Genomic DNA, 21,804 nt, shown 5'->3' on the forward strand with positions numbered 1-21,804 from the left:
GTGTGTGTGTGTGTATCCTTGTTTTTTCTCTTCTTCACGTCTCTTTTTATCTTGATTGCTTTTAGTGTGTTTGTTTCCTCTCCCTCGAGGCTGAGCTCTCCAGGCTTCACACACACACCCACTGTGTGTGTGTGTGTTCATGTGGATGTTTGTGTGTGTGCACTCTTCAAACATACTGATGGCATTTCAATATTTCATTTTTATTTTCAAAGTATTTAATTCATTTCAGTGACAGTGTTTCCTCCTCCTGTGAGTGCTCTGCATCAAACATTTTCCTTTCACAATAAAAGCCTGAGCCAATCAGAGCCTCACTGAGAGATCCACAGTGTTTTACTTTGAAGAGTTCATCACTGATGGATTAATGAATGTGATTGATTGTTTTTTTAATCAGTGTGTGTGTCGTTTGTTTTCCAGATGAAGAAGGAGCTGGGTGACAACGACTCCATCAATCAGGAGGTGGTGGGGAACGCCCACATTGAAAACTACGCCTTAAAGATGTTCCTGTACGCCGACAACGAGGACCGTTCAGGCAGATTCCACAAGTAAGGAAACATCAGAGGTTTGATATGTTCGGCTCAGGTGTGTGTGTGTCCTCACAGGGTCATGTGGGCAGAGTCAGCTCTGTGTGTCCACCTCCAACTGCTCAGTGTGGTCCTCGCTCCCCCTAACACTGTGGAGGACTCCTCTCCTCTCCTCTCCTCTCCTCCCTTTCAGCTCTTTTTTCATCCACTTCTCTGCTCGTTTTCTCTCTTGTTCCCTCCTTGTTTCCTCTCCTCTGCTCTTGTTTCCTCTAGTTTCCTTTGTTTCCTCCCCCCTTCTCTCCTTTTTCTCCTGTCATTTCCTCTTCTCTCCTTGTGTTTTTTCTTGTTTCCTTTTTTCCTCCCCTCTTCTCCCCTTTCTTCTCCTCTCATTTCCTTTCCTCTGCTCATTTTCTCTCGTTCCCTCACTTCTTTCTTCTCCTTGTTGCCTTTTCTCTTATTTCCTTTTGTCTGCTCGTTTCCTCCCTTGTTTCCTCTCCGGCCACACTGCTCACACACCGTTTTCTCGTAGAATAGTGATTTCCTACGAATCTGTGCCCCACGAATGACGTTACGTCCTTAACGTACAGTTATGTTATTAACATAAAGTTACTGTGGCTAGGTTCAGGAAAAGAAACGTGGTGAGGACAAATCTTAAAATGTCTCTAAGCACGCAGCGCCAGGGGACAGTCAGATTTTTCTGTGTCCCATCCAACATCCCAACCTGCCTCCTTACAAGTGCTCAGGACTGCTTCCTTGTTTGCTGCTATCAGCACATTGGTCACATGATCGTGTTCCTCTGCTGCTCAGCTGCGAACATTTAGACACGGGTAACATGGGCTGTTTCAGCAAGAATATACAGTAAAAATCGGCTTTTGAAAACCATAGTGACACTAAATCACCTTCCAGTACAGCTTCAGTGTCTTTAACTGTCACAGATAGGGTGGGAATCTCTAGGCACCTCATGATTCAATTTAATTCCGATTCCGAGGGCAGCGATTTCGATTATAAAATGATTCTTGATTCTAAGAAAATTTACACTAGATATTGAAAAACATTATTGTAATAAAGCTGAGAATACATATCCAGTGCATACAAACTGTATTTCTTACTGTGGTTGAGATGAAGACACCCACCCGCATACAACCACGGGTGGTAACACCAGTCTCCTCCGGTCCATCCTCCTCATCCACAAATCCCAACGGGACTCTCCTGTCCCTCGTCGACCTCCTCGACATTTCTCCTCCAGTATTTACAAACCTATAACTGACTATAACTACCTATGAACTATAAAAACACGAACTATTGCAATAAAGACGAACGATGGCAAAACTACGAACTATGGTGAAAACACGACGAAAACATGGCAAAAAACACAGCATAAAAAAAGCTCTCAAAAAAAAAACACAAATACTGTTATTTACAACACTAAATATTATTTACAAAGAAAACGCCACCCAAATTCCACGAAACACCGCTAAGTCACTCCAACTTGCACTCCTTGTCAGCTGTCACTCTCCTCCTGCTGTGCTCACTTCCCTCCCCTCCTCCACAGGTAATGACGTCACTACAGTAATGAATGGTCGAGGAGTTACGGCAATTTGAAAAATAAATATAAAAATAAAATTAAAATCGATTATGAGTTTTCCACATCGATGCTCGCATCGTTCAAGACAGAATCTTGATGCATCTAAAAATCGATTTTTTTTCCCCCCACCCCTAGTCACAGACATGAAAAAAATATAAAACAAAATGTCTAACTTGATGCTTCCTGTCTCCGTTTCAAAATAAAAGCCATCTGAGAGAGTTTCTGTCGACAGAGTCCCTTCATTTGTTAACACAAGGCTCTTTATATTGAAATATTATAATGACTGTGTTGTTGACAGTGCAGTGGCTGCACAGCTCCATGAAGGTTCATTCTCACTGCCACGATGCGGAAATGCGCGATGGATTTGCGTAATATTCACGCTTTTCCATGTCCAAACCATACGCACAGACGCGGTACAGACACGGTGCAGAATTTCGCATTGTTGTGTTCCAAGTCCGCACAGTGTGAACAGGTGTGGGTGAACATAGACAGCAGCAGCAGCAGCAGCAAGCTAACGTTTAACAAACGTCAACATCAACTTTCTTGAGCACTTACCACTCTCACCGCAGCCACCAAGCTGGACAATGGACTGCCAGACGTTGTCCATTAATACATTGTTCATAAAATCATCCCGTCTTTTATCAAAAAGGACGGGGTGCTGTGAAACAAGGTTTATCAACCTGTCTCTCATACTGTCCTGCCTGGCTGGATTTCGGACTCTCCCGGGTCTGCGCGTCTATAAACAAATAATTTCATTGGCCCAGCTGTGTAGTTCCGCCGGCGAATTCCGCGGGGGTCAAAGTCTGGGCGGAAACTTTTTCACCGCACGAAAGTTCCGCCCCGGTGTGCAAACTTCCATAAGAACCCATGAAATCAAGTTTTATTTTTTTCCACGAGAATAATCCGCGCGGATATTCGCCCTCAGTGAGAATGGACTTTAAGATGGTGGAGTACCAGCCTTCTATTGTGGAAATACAGTAGTTACAGCAGCAGGCAGCGCTGTAGCAGCAGTGTCAATATTGATGATGTATTTCTATGTTGAAAACAAACATAATTTGGGCTGCGTTGTGTTTTCTCCCAAATTTGCTGTTGTAAATTATAAATGTCCTTTCGAGTACACAGAAACAGGCAACAATTTAAAAAGTGGTGCTGTTGTTTATTTACTTATTTCACATTCACACATGATGACTTTTAAACAACAGTATTGTTACATTAACAAAAGAGCCCCACCCACAGTGGGAGGGCGACAGGAAGGAGCAACAAGCGACACAAGTGTAAACAAAAGCAGAGGCAGACACAATGGACACACCTTAATGTAAAGGTCTTTTAGTTCCTGCAGAGGAAACGGTCTGATACATGTGAACAATACAGGATTTAAAATATTATAGAAACGAGTTCTGCAAATGTTTAATTAGGAAGGAAGTGCTGCACACAGCACCTTTAACGTTAACGGACCGTTTTCAATGCCCACATCAGTCTGCACTGATTTCTTCACCCAGAGTTTCCCAGACTGTCAAGGGAACTGAAACGTGCTTTTCTAATCTCTTGGGTCATAGTAGTTTTATTTATTATTTTTGATATTAACATAGCCCACATGTTTGTCTCAGAGGGCTTTTCAGTCTGGACAGACAGTCCCAGACGGTCAGAGGGGCAGCAGGTCACTCTTTCTTCCATGGAAGTAGAAAGTCTGGCTTCATCTATAATTTAGGTCAGGAAAGCAGCTCAGCCAGCGTACTTACAGCCTGTTGATGTAGTGTGTATGTGTGTGTGTGTGTGTGTGTGTGTGTGTGTGTGTGTGTGTGTGTGCTTTCATATGAGTAGCCTACTTCATATCAGAAAAGTGTGATAAGAGTGTTTTGACAGGACTGAAGTGAAAGCTGGAGGACTGGGTGTGGTGTAAATCATGTCAAGGCTGCATTTGTTTTAACATTTCAAGTGCCAATAATTGTTTCATCATCAGCGCCTCCTTTTCCACAGAAATAAGTAATATGTTAGATCAAAGTGGAAGGAGAAACATGGAAAAGGAGGAGGAAGATATAAATAAAAGTAGTCTCACTTTGTATTTTAGGGAAATGAATCACAACTTGTAGAAAAACTCCCGCACACTGTCCAACTTGTAATATAATGATTTTAGTGCTGCAGCATTTCAATAATAAAATCATTATATTACAAGTTGCACAGTGTGAGGAAGTTTTTCTACAAGTTGTGTTCTGCTCGTCCCTCTACTGCGCACCTGTGTGGAAGTAGATATGTGACATATTCTTTTAGGGAAATTAATCAGCCAGATGTGATTACTGATGTGTTGGTCCCACAGATGGTATAAATAATGGACATAGCTACTGTGACGTCACCCATTGATGTATTGACTCCCATCTTAAAGACCTGAATTTGGCATTTTGGCCGTTGCTATCCTGTTTTTTTGGAGCCAGAAGTGACCATATTTGGGCGAGAGGGCAGAGCTGTGTAGGAGTGAGGGGTGGATTGGACTGAGAAGCCGAGCCGACACTATCAGCAGACAGCTTGTCACTTAGAGTGGCCTTCCTTTTAAGCCTTAATAAAATGTAAACAGGTGAGTTATATATAAATTCAGCCTCTTTACAGTTGTCATGAATGTTGAAATTAGCTACAGAGATTAAAACTGATTTTTGTACCAGGCTGTAAACATGTTTATTTCTGCTGTTAAGTCTAACATATTAACATGGGGGTCCGTGGGGACTGAGTTGCTCTTGGAGCCAGCTTCAAGCCATTAGAGGAACTACAGTTTTTGGCACTTCTGCATTGGCTTTTTTTCAGCCCTGGAAGTTACCGCGTGGTGGCCTTAATAATTTAACTCTTTGGCGTTATGTTTTCAGGTTGCCTGTCCATCCATCTGTCTGTCCATCTCCAGAACGCCTCAAGGGAATTTCCTTAAATTTGGCACAAACGTCCACTCGGACTCGAGGATGAACTGTTATATTTTGATGGTTATAGGTGAAAGGTCAAGTTTGTGTGACCTCATGTGTCTCATTCTTTTGAAAGTGATATCTCAAGAACACCTTGAATGTATTTTTAGTTTAGCACAAATGTTCACTTGGACTCAACAATGAACTGATTGGATTCCCTTGGTCAAAGGTCAGTGTGACCTCACAAAACATGTTTCCATAACTCAAGAGTTCATACACTAATTATGACAGAACTTGGCACAAAATGTCTAACAGGATAAAATAATTAAGTGATAATATGTTATATCCAAATCAGACGCTAGTGATGTGAACACTTTAAAGATGCTTGAAACACTTATTCAATGCGCGCTAGCTACTGGCGTCTGACGCTCAAAAAGTTGAAAATATTTGAACTTTTTAGCGTCTACACGCGTCTCAAAAGAAGTGTCTAAAAAGAAGCGTCTACAAAAACGCACATCTAAAAAGACGCTGGAAAAACGCCCGTCTAAAAAAACGCTTGAACGCTGGTCAGATGCGCCGTATCATAGGAAAACAATGGTTTTACTGGCGTCGCGTTTCTGGCGTTTCATCTCAGTGTGATCACTCTCTAAAGGCCCAAACATACTCGGGCGCGGAGCGGACTCCGCAGAGGTCTGCCCGGACTAAAAGCGGACGTCCGCAGGCCCTGTGCGCGCAAAGCTCAGATTTTATGACCACGCGGACTCCGCTCCACGCACCAGTGTACACAAAAGACTGCTCGGCATGTATTTTTCACATCGCGGAGATTTTTCACAGACATTTTTACAGGAAACTACAACGCGGAAGTGCGCTCGACTGTGGAAGCCCAAATGACTGCGGACATTCCTCGCGGACGCCCGGGTCTGTGAGCACCTTAATCTAGAAACTGTGCTGATTGTATAGATCTTCTGTGTTTCACTGACATGGATGGAAACTGTCAGAGAAACTGGACTGGTGCACAGAAGCATACAACCACGGGTGGTAATTCTAGTTTGATGAAAAGACCATCTTTCCAGCAGTGAAAAACGTCTTTAAGTAATTATAAAAGTTGAACAAAAGGATTTCTTTCACTGGATGATTCATGATTCCTAAATGATCCTGCCCAGTTCAGTCCTTTCCTTCCACTTATCATCTGGAATATGATCTGTGGACATTTTAAAAGGTCTTTTCCTGACAGGAAATATCTGGGAATGAAATAAATCCTCAGAGACGGAAGAATTTTTATGTGGCTTTCATATGGTAACACGATATCATCCAGGAGGGATCCTCCTATATTTGTCCCTTTCCCCTCATTTCTTTGTGTGGGTGTGAAGCATTCATGTTTTCACGGACATGGATGTTAAGTGTAAGAGAAGCGTGACTGGTGCGTACAACAGTGGGGCGGTAATTCTAGTTGGGACTGGAGTCCGGTGGATTTGGTGAGAGCATAGATGTGGAGCTGAAGCTGTTAACGGCTTCTCGTCAGAAAGGGCCGTCTGTGTCAAAGTAAAGCAGTGGAAATATTCTCAATACAGCATCAGCTTAAACTGATTCTTTTTGGATGGATAAAATTTGTTTTGCTGCTGCCCTTGTCCACAGCAGCACAGTGCTTAGCTTCTGTGGTGGTACGTTAGCTTTCCGGCTAACAGGTGGGCGGACCAGGATATCACCCATGGCTATGTTGCATCTAAGGTTCACCTTATTTACTGGAGTAGTGAATAACATTTCCATTGCATAAGAAATTTTCGTGGTGGTAACGATTGTTTCAGCTGTCAGGTAAACCCTTAGGTGTTACCAAGGAAACCGAGTTATGGCTTGTGAAGAACTTTAGATTTTGATTGTAAAAAGTGTAAAAATATGAACAAATATTCGTACTTTTTATTTTGTTGGTAAGTGACCATGGTATGAGCGGGTTAATGCCCTTCAAGGTGTCCATTATCACTCCGCTGCATGTCGGATGGTTCAGACCTCCACGTCGGCCGTTATAACGTGATAATGGAAACCCCGTCGGGCATTATCTCTTACTTATATGTCTGCACATCTAAGAATCGGTTTTCTGCACACCCTTAACAGTGGAGCATTAAAGTCACAGATTCTTGTGGTGCAAAACGTCAAACACAATCTACAAGATGAATTAAAAAAACACTCAGGTATTTGAGATTCAAGGTCAAAACCAACAGGAGTAATGTTTCTGGTAGTCATGTATTAGATACAGTTTCTTCTTCATGAGCGGTTACACGTTCTGTAGGGGTAAACAGGGTATCACAACAGGAAGTTTAGTTTCCCTCCCTGTCAGTAAGTGTGAGCAGCTGGGCGATGAATGGAAGCAGGCGACGGCTCCTGAAGGCTTGTTTGTGGTGTAAATAAGCGCTCAGAAGCTCTCTGTCTCCAGCAGGTATATTGAGCAGGACTGGGTAATATTTCTGTTCCGCTGAAGGGGAACACAAACAGCCTGCAGGTTTACGAGGCGCTGTGGTGTGCGCCGACAGAACCACCGCTCTGTGTGTGTGTGTGTGTGTGTGTGTGTGTGTGTGTGTGTGTTATGTCACCACAACACAGGTACAAACATAATAAACACACACTCAGGTATACACTCGAATACACATATTGGCAGGTACACACAAGAGAGCACACATTGGCACACACGTCCACCTTCATGACGCACACACACATGTTGAGGCTCAGAGGTGAATGTTTATGGGAAACTTTGGTGGAATAAGAAACTTCCCCCAACATGTTGAGGCCACAGCTCACACACTGCGCTACAAGGAAGCCATTCATGTTCCTTACATGAGCAGTGTGTGTGTGTGTGTGTGTGTGTGTGTGTGTGTGTGTCATGATGGGAAATCAGCCCTAACAAGTGCCGGTAAATCTGGGCTGCGGCTACTTTGAACTCAGGAAATCCTGAACTCAGATATTCACCAATATGTAAATAAACTTATCAAATCACTTTTGACATTGATGTTGTTCTGACGGGTTGCCATGGGATACGGGTCATTCCAAAGCATCTTTTGGTTGCTAAGCAACAACTTTGTTGTTCCACTCAGACTTCTGGTCCAGCCACTGCCATGTGCTCAGGCCTTGAGGAATATCATTGAATTTTGCACAAACTTCCTCGTCACTCAAGGATGAACTGATTAGATTTTGGTGGTCAAAGGTCAATGTCACTGTGATTATGTGTCCATCTCAATGTCATGAACATGATATCTCACAAATGCCCAAGTAAATGTCCTCAGATTTAGTACAAAGGTTCTCTAGGACACAAGGCCGATCTGATCAGATGTTTGTGGTCAAGGTCACTGTTACCTTGTTCCCGTCTCATTCTCATTCGTGAACACAGTATCTCAAAAATGCCCTAAGGGAGTTCGCTTGTATTTGGCACAAATGTCCTCTTGAAATCAACAATAAACTGAGTAGAATTTGATGGTCATAGATCACTGTGACCTCACATCTTTTGTATTCTCATGAACTTAAGTATTTAAGAAGGCCTTGAATTCTATCCTTTAATTTGGCACAAATCCTCTTAGACTCAAGGATGAACTGATTGCAATATAGTGGTCAAACATCAATGCCACTGTAACCTTGTGTCCATCTCTTGAACACGACATCTCACAAATGCCTTCAGGAAATTTCCTCAAATTTGGCACAAACATTCTCCAGGACTCAAGGATGAACTGATTAGATTTTTGTGGTCAGAGGTTACTGTTAGCTTGTTTCTGTCTCCACAGTTTTTTAAGAAGACCTTGAGGGAATATCCTCAAATTTGGCACAATCGTCCACTTTAACTCAAGAATGAACTGATTAAAATTTAAATTACAACATATTTTAGGCCACAACTTAACAGGTCATACATTAATGAAGACAAAATTTCCCACAAATGTCTAACAGGATAAAATAATGAAGTGATGACATTTTATATCCAGATGTCAAAGGTCAGCTTCACTGTGACATCATCATGTTTTCTGGCCGTTACTCAACGCCATATCTCAGGAGCAGAAGGGGAGACATTTGGTCAGATACTGAATTTGGTGACTCTAATCTTATCTGTGCTGATTGTATAGATCTTCTGCGCTGTCGGGGGAAGATGTGTGAAGCGTCCGTGTTTTAGAATTTGCAGCTACTTTGCAGCAACATCCATATTTGAAGCACTGTTAACTGTCATGGCTTCATATGAGTCTGATCAGACAGATGTTTACATCAGCTTGACTTGTTTGCAGAGCTATAAAACAGCAAGGTGGTAATTCTACTTTATTACTTTAATTTTGGTTGTTGTAAAGTTGGTCTTAAATTTCATACCCAGTAGCAGTAAAAACATCCTCAAAACTCTTAACTTTAATTTTCCTTCAGCTCTACCTGAACCCTGTTTAGGTGTTGTCTTTTCCAGGAGGGATGCAGAGATCCCACTTTTCTCTCCTAGTATTTCAGCTCAGAGTGGTCGGTGTTACAGAGTACCCATTAGAACACCAGTGTTCTCCTTATCCCACACTTTAAACCTGTTTACCACACAGTGTGGAGTTATGTCAATGCAAGGTAGTATGAGGTCAGGATATGATTTGGCTGCTGTGACTGAGTGAATGTACCTTTAGAGCAGAAACACTGAGTTATATGACACTTTAAAACTTTATTCAGGATCACATCATGTCTGATACCATATCCTTTTAATAAGGTCAGTGTGTGCGCAACATCCTGTTTTCCAGGTCTTTCAGGTTGTGTCATGGTTCAGTAAAAATGTTTGGCGGATTACAGGTCAGTAAAATGAACAGTAGTTTGTTCTTGTTTGGTCACTAAGTCCACTTTTAGACCATTCCCTAAAGAACCAGTAGGGATCCTCAGATTCTGGTAGTGATCAGCTTGTTTTTGTTGTGGACTACTAATGTAAAAACATTTCTTTGCTTTTAGATTCTGTTTATGCCTCTGTACTGGCATCCGCCTGTCTCATTCTTGCAAACGCGATACCTCAACAATGCCTTGAGGGGATTTCTTAAAATGTGTCACAAAAGTTCACTTGGACTCAAAAATAAAATTTGGTGGTCAAAAGTCAAGGTCAGTGTGACCTTGCATCTGTCTCATTCTTGTGACCACTATATCTCAAGACGGCTTTGAGGGAGTTTCCTGCAATGTGGCATAAATGTCCACTTGGACTCAGTAATGAACTGATTAGAATTTGGTGGTCAAAGGTCAATCAATCAATCAATCAATTTTATTTATAAAGCCCGATATCACAAATCACAATTTGCCTCACAGGGCTTTACAGCATACGACATCCCTCTGTCCTTTGGACCCTCGCAGCGGATAAGGAAAAACTCCACAAAAAAACCCTTTACCGGGGAAAAAAAACGGTAGAAACCTCAGGAAGAGCAACTGAGGAGGGATCCCTCTTCCAGGACGGACAGACTTGCAATAGATGTCGTACAGAACAGATCAGCATAATAAATTAACAGTAATCCGCATGACACAATGAGACAGAAAGAGAGACAGAGAGAGAGAGAGAGAGAGAGAGAGAGAGAGAGAGAGAGAGAGAGAGAGAGAGAGAGAGAGAGAGAGAGAGAGAGAGAGAGAGATGCAGGTAATGACAGTAGCTTACAACAACATTATTGAAAGTAATAATATTATAGTTATAGTTCTGGCTACTGTGGTACAATATGTTGAAAGTATGTATTAATATCTGGTAGTATACATGTGTGACAATAGTCATATGTGTATAATAACAGTAGAAGTATGACTAATGACTAATGATGGCAGCAGCAGCAGGAGGCATCTGGCAGGACCACGGCAGCAGCACAACCACACACGTCACGCTGTCCAGGCACCGCTGCAATATGAGTTAACCTGAGAGACAGTGGAGCACAAAGGCTCCAGAGAAGAAGCCGAGTTAGTGACATCCAGAATGGCCGAGTTAGCAAGATGCAGTAATAGGATACGAGAGAGAGAGAGAGAGAGAGAGAGAGAGAGAAGGAGAGAAGGTGCCCGGTGTATTACAGGGGGGTCCTCCGGCAGACTAGGCCTAAGTCAGCCTAACTAGGGACTGGTACAGGGCAAGCCTGAGCCAGCCTTAAGGTCAAGGTCACTCTGACCTCAAAAAACTCCTTTGTAATTATGACAAAATTTCACACAAATGTTTGTGAAATGCGAAAAAGATTGAATCACTGTGACATTGTGCCAACAACAGTAGCAATCATTTCCAGGTGGACAACTTGAAATTGATTTAAACTGCGGTGATATGTGAAGTTTGCAAACTTCTTTTTGCCTCAGTCCCGGCGATAACTGTGGCTGGAGGCTTTATGTTTTTGGGTTGTCCATCCATCTGTCCGTCCCATTTTTGTGCACATGATATGTCAAAAATGCCTTGAAGGAATTTCTTAAGATTTGGCACAAATGTTCACTTGGACTCAAAGATAACCTTATTAGATTTTGGTGGTCAAAGGTCAAGGTCAGTGTGACCTTGCATCTGTCTCATTCTTGTGACCACTGTATCTCAAGACGGCTTTGAGGGAGTTTCCTGAGATGTGGCACAAGTGTCCACTTGGACTTAAGAGTGACCTGATTAGAATTTGGTGGTCAAAGGTCACTTTGACATCATAATGTTCTGCACAAAATCCGTGCATGTTTTCACAGCCATGTCAACTGTAAGTGCAACTTAACTGGAGCCATAAAACTGCGAGGCGATAATTCTGTTTTAATGAGTTATGAAAGCACATTTTAGTTACAATCCGCTGTACAGTAGAATACGTTGTCAGTGATGTTCATTTGAACTCAGCACATCAAATATGAGAGTTGTGCTTTCACATCGTGCTGCAGCCTAAAATCAGCAGCACTCCTCTGTCACATCTCAGCTGGACGGATACTTTGATGTCAGGTCATTACACTGTTTCACGCTGATAAACCAAAACTTCTCATAGCGTTAGAAACACAACGGCTCCATCAACTGTTGGACCGTGATGGCAGATCGAAGAAGATCAGAGAAACGTCTCCATGGCACTGTTAAACTGTATGCTAACAGGCAAGCTTACCATGCATGGGGAAAAAAATAATGGAACTTCATATTTACTTATTGGAAAAAAAAAAATCCCTCTCTGAGTTCAGTGATGTTCTGTGAGCTCATTTCACATGACCCAACATGGCGGCCTGACAACAGGGATGTGAAAGGTTTAGTGCTGATCCCATCTGGTTAGAAGACACATACACTGATTCTAAATGTGCTGTATTGTGACATATTTTACTGTCATGATATACATTTAAATGTTCCTGTAAGGAAAATCTATCCATACAGCCCACCCTGAGTACTGAGTGTGTTTATCACATCATCAGAGTCTGTGTGTGGACACCAGTTATTTTGTTTGCAAGCTGTTCTCTGTTCGTTTGTTAATAAGCACAACTTCTGAATATTCAAAGCCGTGTGTGTGGGTGTGTGTGTGTGTGTGTGTGTGTGTGTGTGTGTTGTACTTCTGTGGCCAGAAGGGAGGGAAAGCTTGTTCTTATGCTGGGTCCTCCTGCTGCTGTTGCTGTAATCACAGCAAGAGCCAAGATCTCTCATCTTTGAATCCTGCCAACACTCACTCAGTGTGTTCGGTTCAGGTCAGGTCTGTGACTGTCAGCTGTTGAAACAGGATGTCTCTGCAGAGGACAGAACGTGTCTGATTTGTGAGAAATTGAGAATAAAATCTTTTTTTTTTTTTTTTGTTTTATCGTCCATGATGTTCGCAGAGCTGAACTTTGTGCTTCATCACAAATGACTTGCCACGGGTGCCACGAAAGATCTTAGGTTCCGTTGATGTAATTGACCTATGGCTAAGCCACGCCCCCCTCCACTCACTCGGACAAACTGTCAACATTCAGTGACCGGCGCTATGGCAGGTGTCACAGTACACGGCTTTTTGTCAGGAGGCAATTGATGATTTTTGGGGACATAACGATCAGATGTCATTGAGAAGTAACCAAAAGGGCCTAAACTACGCATTGGAGGGATATATTCATCATTTTATTGTTGAGAAGCTCGATGAAAAGCTTAAATTACAAGCCAAAATTTACAGGTCACAGTGTACCCTTGTGAACCGCATCTCGTTGCTGTCACCATCAAAGACAACAAGTGCCACTGAAGTTAAGGTTTTTGGCTCAGAATATGAGAAAAGGATAACGGCCTTTTTACCATCTTTACCAAGAGTGTCTCTCCGTTAGTTTGGTGCTACAGTATTTACACTGAATCATTCAGCATAACGTTTGCCAACCTTTGTTATCTCTGCCATTACAGATAAGTTAATGAAGCTAAGCTCCAGAAGTTAACGTTAGCTTAACTAGAGCCCTTTGGACAACAGCTAACAATGATGTACGATCACCAAAGTACAAAACTAGAACAAAATAGGCTAATGAACTCCCAGCAAACAAGGTGACATGATGAACAACGCAGCCAGGAGCTAACGTTAGGCTAACTTTAGCTAACGTTAGCTAGAGATGTTAAAGATAACTTTATATTTCTTTCCAGCAAAGTGACAATATGTTGCCTCAAACACAATGTTGACTTACCTTAGAACAGATGTAGACATCATTGTTAATCTTATTCACGTTGAGTTGATGTTGTGGTCTAACGTTACCGCACAACTTTATCCAAAGGAGACACTTTTCTCGGTTGAGATGTGGTTTAAAGTGTAAAAAATACACCTGGTCGCCCAGCCTCTCAGGATACCTTGTGTCAGAGTTGCATGTACCCCATGCACACCGTTTGACCATTTTTAAACTTCAAATCTCTGAAAAAGCTCATAAAACCGAACAAAACTGACTTTCTGTAATGCATTTCAATGGACGTCCAGGCAGAGAATGTCCGAGTGTATGGGAATGGCTATATGCACTGTGATTGGCTCATCGTGTTTGAGAGTGGGACTTAGCCATAGGTCAATTAAAGATCTATCAAGTGTGTCTTTAGGGTATCTCTTATTCATTTTTTGTATGTCTTCTCTAATGACATATGTTAATTTTTCTGTCTAAAATTTGTTCTATTGTTGTTACCTGCTGAAGTTTCAGCTGTATATTTTCAAATGAGGAAAAAGTTCCTTTCTTTGAATTTTATTTTGATCACAGTCTGTTTTTATAAAAGTGCTTCGGACACCTTTAATATGGCTTTGACTTGCAGCTGAAAACATGTAGAGAATACTGAGATATATCGTGTATCGGCGTTCAGCCTGTAAACACCAACATATCAATTTTTGTCGGTATCGCCCAGCCATAGTCTGACGCTGCAATCAGTGACCGAGCGGCAGTATTTGACGACTTTGGAGAGAGACCAGGTTGAAGAATTTCAGCCCAAGGTTCACTGACTGTCTTTATTCCAGAACACTCGACCATATCTCATGTTCTTCATGGATGGATGTAGTTTGCTTCGTTGTCATGGCAAAGATTCAACTGTCACCTTTTTGTCACATGATGACAACTGACCAAAATCCTTCCACTCAGGAACAGAAAGAGCTCGTCATTAATAAATCCTGAGTTCAGATTTCCAGGCTGAAGACTGAACTTTGATGCTCTGACTTCAGATGACACCTGAAGTTTTTCTTCATGATTTTTTGTCATGACAGAAGTCTTTGTGTTTTGAGTCCATGTGGGACACTGAAATGTAATGAGGTCTGGGAAATCACAGCAGAACAGCAGCCCTCTTGTTTGTGCAGTTTGCCTACACAGCAACAGTTTCTAATGTTCTCTGCCAGTTTGATATTTTACCAGTCAACTGATTTTTTTATTGAAAGTGGGGAGAGGGAAACACATCGTCTCAATGGAACACTGAACTAACAGATTTATATCTTTGCTTCTTCTCTTCTCTCCCTCTTTCACCTTCGATATCCCTCCTAATTTATTTCATTCCTTTCTACTTCTTAACCTCAACCCTTCCCTCCCTATTATCTCTGTCCTCCTCCTCCGCCTCCCTTCTTCCTCCAGGAACATGATCAAGTCGTTCTACACAGCCAGTCTGCTGCTGGATGTCTTGTCTGTGTTCGGAGAGTTGTCAGATGAGGTAAGATAAAGGTCTGATCTCTGCAACACTTTGCAAACCCTCCTGAGTGATGATAATCAACAAAAAACAGATCAGTGTAAGCAGTCGGGATAAAGGAGGAAGTCTGACCATTTGTTAAAGGATGCAGCTGGTTTTATTTTATCTCTCTGATATGATCCATAAATTCCCCGAAGAGACCAAAACCAACAAAACATTTATCCTGTTAACAAGATAGGATTATACATCTGTGCCTTTAAACAGAAACTAAAAAGGAGACAAACATCAGACGGAGCTGCCTCTGAATTCAGATGGTCATAAAAGAGAACACTGTAAGAGTGTCTGATCACGAACAAAGAACACAAACATCACAAAAAAGACCTTTAATAGATATTTACAAGTATCTTCTCAACTCCTAATGAACTAAAGAAACTCCTACTGTGCAGCCAGACTTTATTCAAACACACAGAACTTTATTTTAAATTCTAGTGGAGATGTAAAAGTTTGCAAAAGCAAAATCTGAATCAAAATGGTCGTAATATATTGAACACCTCATCACCACAGCCTCAGTATGTGAATGAGTCTCCTCTGGTGAGCAGCAATGCAGTGTGTATGCCCAGGGCTTTTATTGTGAAAGGTAAGAACAAAAAGAAGTGAAGCTGTAATGTGCTACTGCTGACGATATAGGAGGCAATACAGAGTTTGTCGTCTTTGGTTCAAACTACAAGGCCTCTGTGTTATTTCATTACCTTCCGAGTATGGACGCAACACTAGCTAGCAGCAGACTGGCAGGAAGTGATGGTTCAGCTGATCAGCTGATGAAATGTTCGGTAAACAGTGCCGCAAAAACAGGAGTGCTCAAGACCATCAGTTTCATTGCACCGTTTTGATCTGTGTGTGTGTGTGTGTGTGTGTGTGTGTGTGTGTCTGACTCAGGCAAATAACACCAAAACACAGTGGAGACTTTGAGCAAAGTTTGTTATTACATGACAGTTTGGTACAAACATTTACCCTCCAGTGTGGCCGATGGCCCTCTGAGATTTACTTGCCAAACGGAAAATCTACCCGCATTTGGTGCTTGGCGGGCGTTATTCCAGACCCTGCCCCGATCCCAATCTGATCAATCAATTCGTGGGAGGTGCTGGTACCCCAGAGGGTACCCCTGATTCATGGTGAGGCCTCCTTGGATCGGACTTGGCTCTGATCTGTCGAGGCATGGACACAGGACCTCTGTCTGGCACCGGGCATTGGTGGCGGATCCTTTGAGACCAGAGGGTTGCAGGGTGGGGTACCAGCACGTCCCACAGATGCTCAGGACCCAATGGCCCAGGGTTTCCCAGTAGAACATTGGATTGTAATGAGATGATCTAAGTTACTCACTTCACCTGTCAGAGGTTTTCAAGTTTTGGCTGATCAGTATACGTGCTGTGTTGTAAGGACTCATCTGTCAGGAGCACATCATGGGGTCATGTGATGTTTTATCATTAAATGTGTGGTTAGCAGCAGGTATTGTGTCTGTTCAGAGGTTGTGCCTCACATACACATACACAAACACACACACACACACACCTCTCCATCTCCATATGAATGTGTGACACACAGCAGGTCTGTCTCTACATCGTGTCCAAGTCACCCAGAAGCCATTTAAACATCAACAAGACACTTACATGTGTACAGGTAGCTGCTGCAGGCCTGGAGGACACACACACACACACACACACACACACACACACACACACACACCAGACAATGAGTCCTCAGAGTGGCCGGTGGTGAGTGCTCTGCAGACAGACAATCAGGAGTGATTGAGTTTCAGGCAGTAAAAAGAGGTTTTCAGCAGCTTCCCGGTCAAGCTGAGTGGAATCAGTGATCAGGTGAGTCGGCTCGGTGTTACTTAACACTGTCGTCCATCAGAACTCTGACTCTCAGTCAGGGCTTTCCCTTCTGGACTGTAGAGAGGAGTAGAAACTTTGAGACTCCCATGTGGACAGTTGTTTGTGGGATGTGGGATTCCTATTAACCCTGGTATTATCAATATTACCCTCATAGTTGGATGTTCTGCACTGAGCTCTGTTGGTAATCAAATATCTTTATATTTTCTCTTTGCCAAGGAGGGTTTTTTTTTTATACCACTTGTGCATTTGTCAGCAGTGTTACAGAAAAAAATGTGGCCCCACTGTCATTAAAACTTGGTGGGAGGCTGCAGCATAGGCCAAAGAAAGAAGCCATTAAACTTGGGAGCAGATCCGAATCACAGGTTGGACACACAAATCATTTTTCATTCTTCAATAAACTTGAAATACGCAAACAGAGCTCTCACTTTGGGCATCACAAGCAAACATGGACGGGGCTGAGCCAGCGCAGTGCTTACAGCTGCAACACTGCTGACAGAGCTAACAGTTAGCTCACAGGCAACCTGAGGACAAACCTTGACGATGCCGCCCCGACCCATGTTAAAGCTGCTGTATGAACAGCACCACTTTCCTGCACCAGGAGAGGAAGGTTACAGTCTTAGAGGGGAATTTACACTGCGGTACAATAAACATCAAAGAAACAGCAAGAGAATCAAAACTCATAAAGAAAAGCCTGTAACAATGAGTTTTAAGCATGAATTTCAGAGTAGACAGTACTGGGTAGTCAGATCTCTTCAGACAGGTCATGCTAAACCTTTGGAGCCTCAGTAACAAAGGCAGAAAAGCTGTTACACTCCATTTAACTTTAGTCACTTTTACACTACCTTTTCAGTTCTGTATAAAAGGTACTCTCCCAGAATGGGGGGACAGAGTTGTCTCGCCTCCGAGGTGGTAACAGCGCCAAAACGATATCTGTATAAAAGAGACAGCCAGCAGGACGGAATCATGGGCGGCACGGGTGTGAAGTTTTGACGACGTGTCATGTGTGCAGTCCACTGCGGGATTAGTTAGCAGCTAACTCAAATAAGAAGAACAGCAGCCAAAAATGTCTGCAAATTTGGGAAACAATGAGGTCCAGGAGCTCCTTACCCTCCGAGCAGAGTAATGGGACAGGGACCCTGAATGATTGTTATTGACGTGTGATGTTATTGTTAATGTTTATACAGAGCTGCTGAAGTGTGTGTTACATGTCACTCTAGAGGCTGACACTGTTTTTTTTTTTTTGTTTTGTTTTTTTTAAGATATTTTTTAGGGCATTTTGCCTTTAATGGACAGGACAGGTAAGCGTGAAAGGGGGACAGAGAGAGGGGGGATGACATGCAGCAAAGGGCCATGGGCTGGATTCGAACCCGGGCCGCTGCGGCAACAGCCTTGTACATGGGGCGCCTGCTCTACCACTAAGCCACCGACGCCCCGACACTGTTGTTTTATATAACGCCTAGGGATGCACAATATTGGACTTTTTGAGGATAGCCAATATGCCAATATATAACAACTTATTTGGCCGATAACAGATATTGATGTATATTCTTTTTTTTCCCCCACCTAATTTTAGTGATCATCAAGTCTCTTCTGTAGCGGAATACTATCGTGCATCACTAATTACGCCTGTCACACATCTTCCGCGATGCCGGCTTGCTGTCTTCAGTCACATTCTGGGGTGGCATGATGCCGCAATTTGGGTCTGTGCAAAAATGCAAAGACTGCATAAAGAAGGGTCTTCATAGCAGCTCTGTAGCGCCATCTCTGTGTGAAAAGGACTGTTGTTACAAGGTGCTGTTCATCATGAATGAACCCCAATAGGTGTAGTGCTGACATGGCCCACACTCAAAGACTCAGAGGTTACCCAGCAGCATGATGTAGGGAAGATGAGATAGATTCAACTTTTATAACTTTTTTCCTTTGATAACCGTGCACCCACAACTTAATTTCATCATGAAACTGAAACGGCAGAGTTGTTTTCTACTCCACTCAACTATGTAAAAGTATTGATGATCATCTTTATGGCTTCCAAGCTCACTCCGGTATAATTTAATTAGCTACCAGGACGTGAAAGAGAGAAACAGTATACGGAGACACATCCCTCAGCAAATACTACTTAGCAGTTCAACATTATAGTAGAAATATGAGAAAATCAATGCCTATTCAAAGCTGATCAGCTGTCCAGTATATAGGAAATGATCAGTTCAGAAATATGTCAAGAAGCAAAGCCAGGGTGATGAGCAGAATCTTAAAATCTGCTCTAAATCTGCAGGTAAAGTTTGAGTCAGAATTCTTGCTGCAGCATTTTGAATTCTACCTGGCATAAATATGCCGGGTCCTTTGGTAGTTTAAGTTCCTCATTGAATGCTCAAAGGAGCTCACTTAACCCTTTCTAGGTCAAAACCTTCAGAAGTTCGCAGTCACATGTTGTCAACACTGTGTTTCAGCAATACCTGCATTGTTCTATCAGCCGAGCCGTCACAGCGCTGAATCTCTGCAGACAAAGGCGGTGGTGACCATCTGTCTTACTACTGTGATTATCGCTCTCCACCATGAGTCAGTGAGCCCTGACAGGGACGGTGTCAGGCTGTAGGAGTTTATCGTCCATTCACACTGAAAGAATAAGTATTTATGTCAGCTCTTTACAGAAGGCTGTAGATAATCTGAGGAGAGGCCAGATGGAGGGAAACTGCATGTGGCTCCAACAGCCACTTTGGTAACTAGCTGACCATCATCTGGGAGCTTAAATCTGAAAGTTAGAGTGTCTCGATCCCTGCAAATAAGCTCAAAGACTGAGGCTCGAATCACTGTTCAAATGGCATACATTAAAGGATGTTGTGCTGGTAGCATTTCAGACACATCATGTTTTATTTGGGAAATAGCATCTTTTGCCAACAAATAGAAGATTTAACAGATTGTGGATCTTTCTGCTTCAGTCCAAACCAGTCCTGTCCAGTAAAGGCGTTTCCATAGTTAATGTTAAAAAAAAAAAACAAAATGTTTTATGTTTCATTGTAAAAACTAGCTCTAGATAAGTAAATAGTCAGGGCTGATATTTTGTCAGATACAAGCTCATTGCAGGTCAGTATTTGGTCATCATGCCAGCTGACAAGTAGCATAAAAAAATCATCCATTTAAAATTGGATCATTATTTTTGTGTTTTTATTTTGTAAAGTCTGATGAATGACAGTTTCAATACTTCAACCAATTATAATAGTTTATAGACCGACATGAACTTTAAGCTTGGTCGATACAGATTTTAGAAATATGACGCATTTGAAGATACTCTGTGAAATGACATTACAATAAGCAAAAATACCAATGTAGGCACTGGCAAACCGTTTCATTGGCAGAGTTCAGAGGGTTAAATAACAGGAAAATAATGTGCCATTCTGATTTTAGACCAATTTTTTTTTTTTGTTGATCCATGGCGCAGTTACTTCCTGCTGTCACAAAGTAGCAATACACTAACAATATGCCCAACGAAACCTCATTTTAAGACCAACACACCCATGTGGGTGCGCAAGATGGCCGCAAGTAAATTTGCTCCTTACACAAAATAGGTGTTGGCCATGAGATGGACAACTGTGTCAGTCTGAAACTAGCAATGATGCTCTGCCTTGCACCAGGTGTAAGATCAGGCCATAAATAATACAATAGTTAGATGTTTATTGTATAAACCATGAAGAGCAGGGACATTCTTGAGCCAATAGACAGTTGGCTTGCTCAATTCTTAGATATTTAGATTCAATCTTTGTTAATATGGCTTTTTTTTTAAATTTTGTTGATTTTACTTTATTTCCTGTACTCCACCCCCATTTTGCCACAAAAACACCTAAAATGACATACCCAAATTCAAATGACTGTAGCTTCTGAACCACTCTGACTACATGTATGCATGAGGTCTTGCCAGAAAGAAAACTCTCTAAAGTTTCTTGTGAAAGTGTCAGAAACACTCTAGGTGATACAGAGACAGAGTAATGGCCCTCTGAAGTCAGTAAAAAAAATGAAGATTTTGCCTAAAATAAAATAAAAAATGTGTTTCAGGATGAATAACTGTCTGTGGCTTCACCTGAGCAGGTAAATGACACTATGGGGCAGTAGGCACACTATCAATGAACATTTGTTACAAATTTGAAGAAGACTGCTCAAAGTATGACCATTCTACAGTGTTTTTTCCATGAAAAGATCCAGGCGGAGCTCCAAATGACAAGTCGGTCACTCTGCTTCAAAACAGTACTATCAGTGATCAAACAACACTCAGCCAGCTTCAGACATTGTACCTTATTGAAATCAGGCGTGATTGTGATAGCTGATGTTGTTTATGACACAGAAACACCATAAAATATCACCAAATAAAGCCATATGAAACGTAAAAGTTATGATCCCACTTTCTAGACGGTATATCTCAGCCAAAAATAGTGCTAGGAGTGAGACTCGTGCCTTTTATAAAACAGCTAAGTTCCCTCTAACGGCTACACATAAGATCATGAGTAATCCTTTAACTTTTCCAGTCGAAAAACGGCATGACATGACTTATCTCCACTCATCGCAATTTTGGACTTTGTGTGTTTAGGCTGCTCTGGTGCGAAATACATAATAAATAAAAGAAAAACGATGTTATTTTTGAAAAGTCGAGAACTTCCTGAATCCGGCAATCCCAGTGCGCCTGGGAGATACCATTTAACAGGGGAGGGAGGGAGCGAGGAGGGAGGGCATCCTGGCAGAGTTAGAGAGGTTAAAGTATTCATACTGTGAGTGTTGTTTTGATGTTTTAATGAACTATCAGATGAATCACAGTCAACTTTTCTACTTTTGAGGAAAATAAAGTTGTATTTGATTCCATTTAATTCAAGTCAACAGACATTTCCATTTGTTTACCTTTAATGTGGATGGTAAAATAGTGTCC

General features: G+C 42.1%; 1 protein-coding gene across 2 annotated transcripts in view; it reads left to right on the forward strand.

The window, feature by feature from the left end:
• The window catches only part of vta1 (vesicle (multivesicular body) trafficking 1), a 102,729-nt gene that overhangs the window by 39,664 nt on the left and 41,261 nt on the right, over nt 1-21,804 (forward strand). For both annotated transcript variants that reach the window (XM_033648922.2, XM_033648921.2), the window contains exons 3-4: nt 415-542; nt 14,949-15,024. In XM_033648922.2, coding sequence (XP_033504813.1) covers nt 415-542; nt 14,949-15,024 — 204 coding nt within the window. The remainder of the gene's footprint in view (nt 1-414; nt 543-14,948; nt 15,025-21,804) is intronic.

The sequence above is a fragment of the Epinephelus lanceolatus genome, chromosome 13 (genome assembly GCF_041903045.1).
Source record: "Epinephelus lanceolatus isolate andai-2023 chromosome 13, ASM4190304v1, whole genome shotgun sequence".
Lineage (NCBI taxonomy): Eukaryota > Metazoa > Chordata > Actinopteri > Perciformes > Serranidae > Epinephelus > Epinephelus lanceolatus.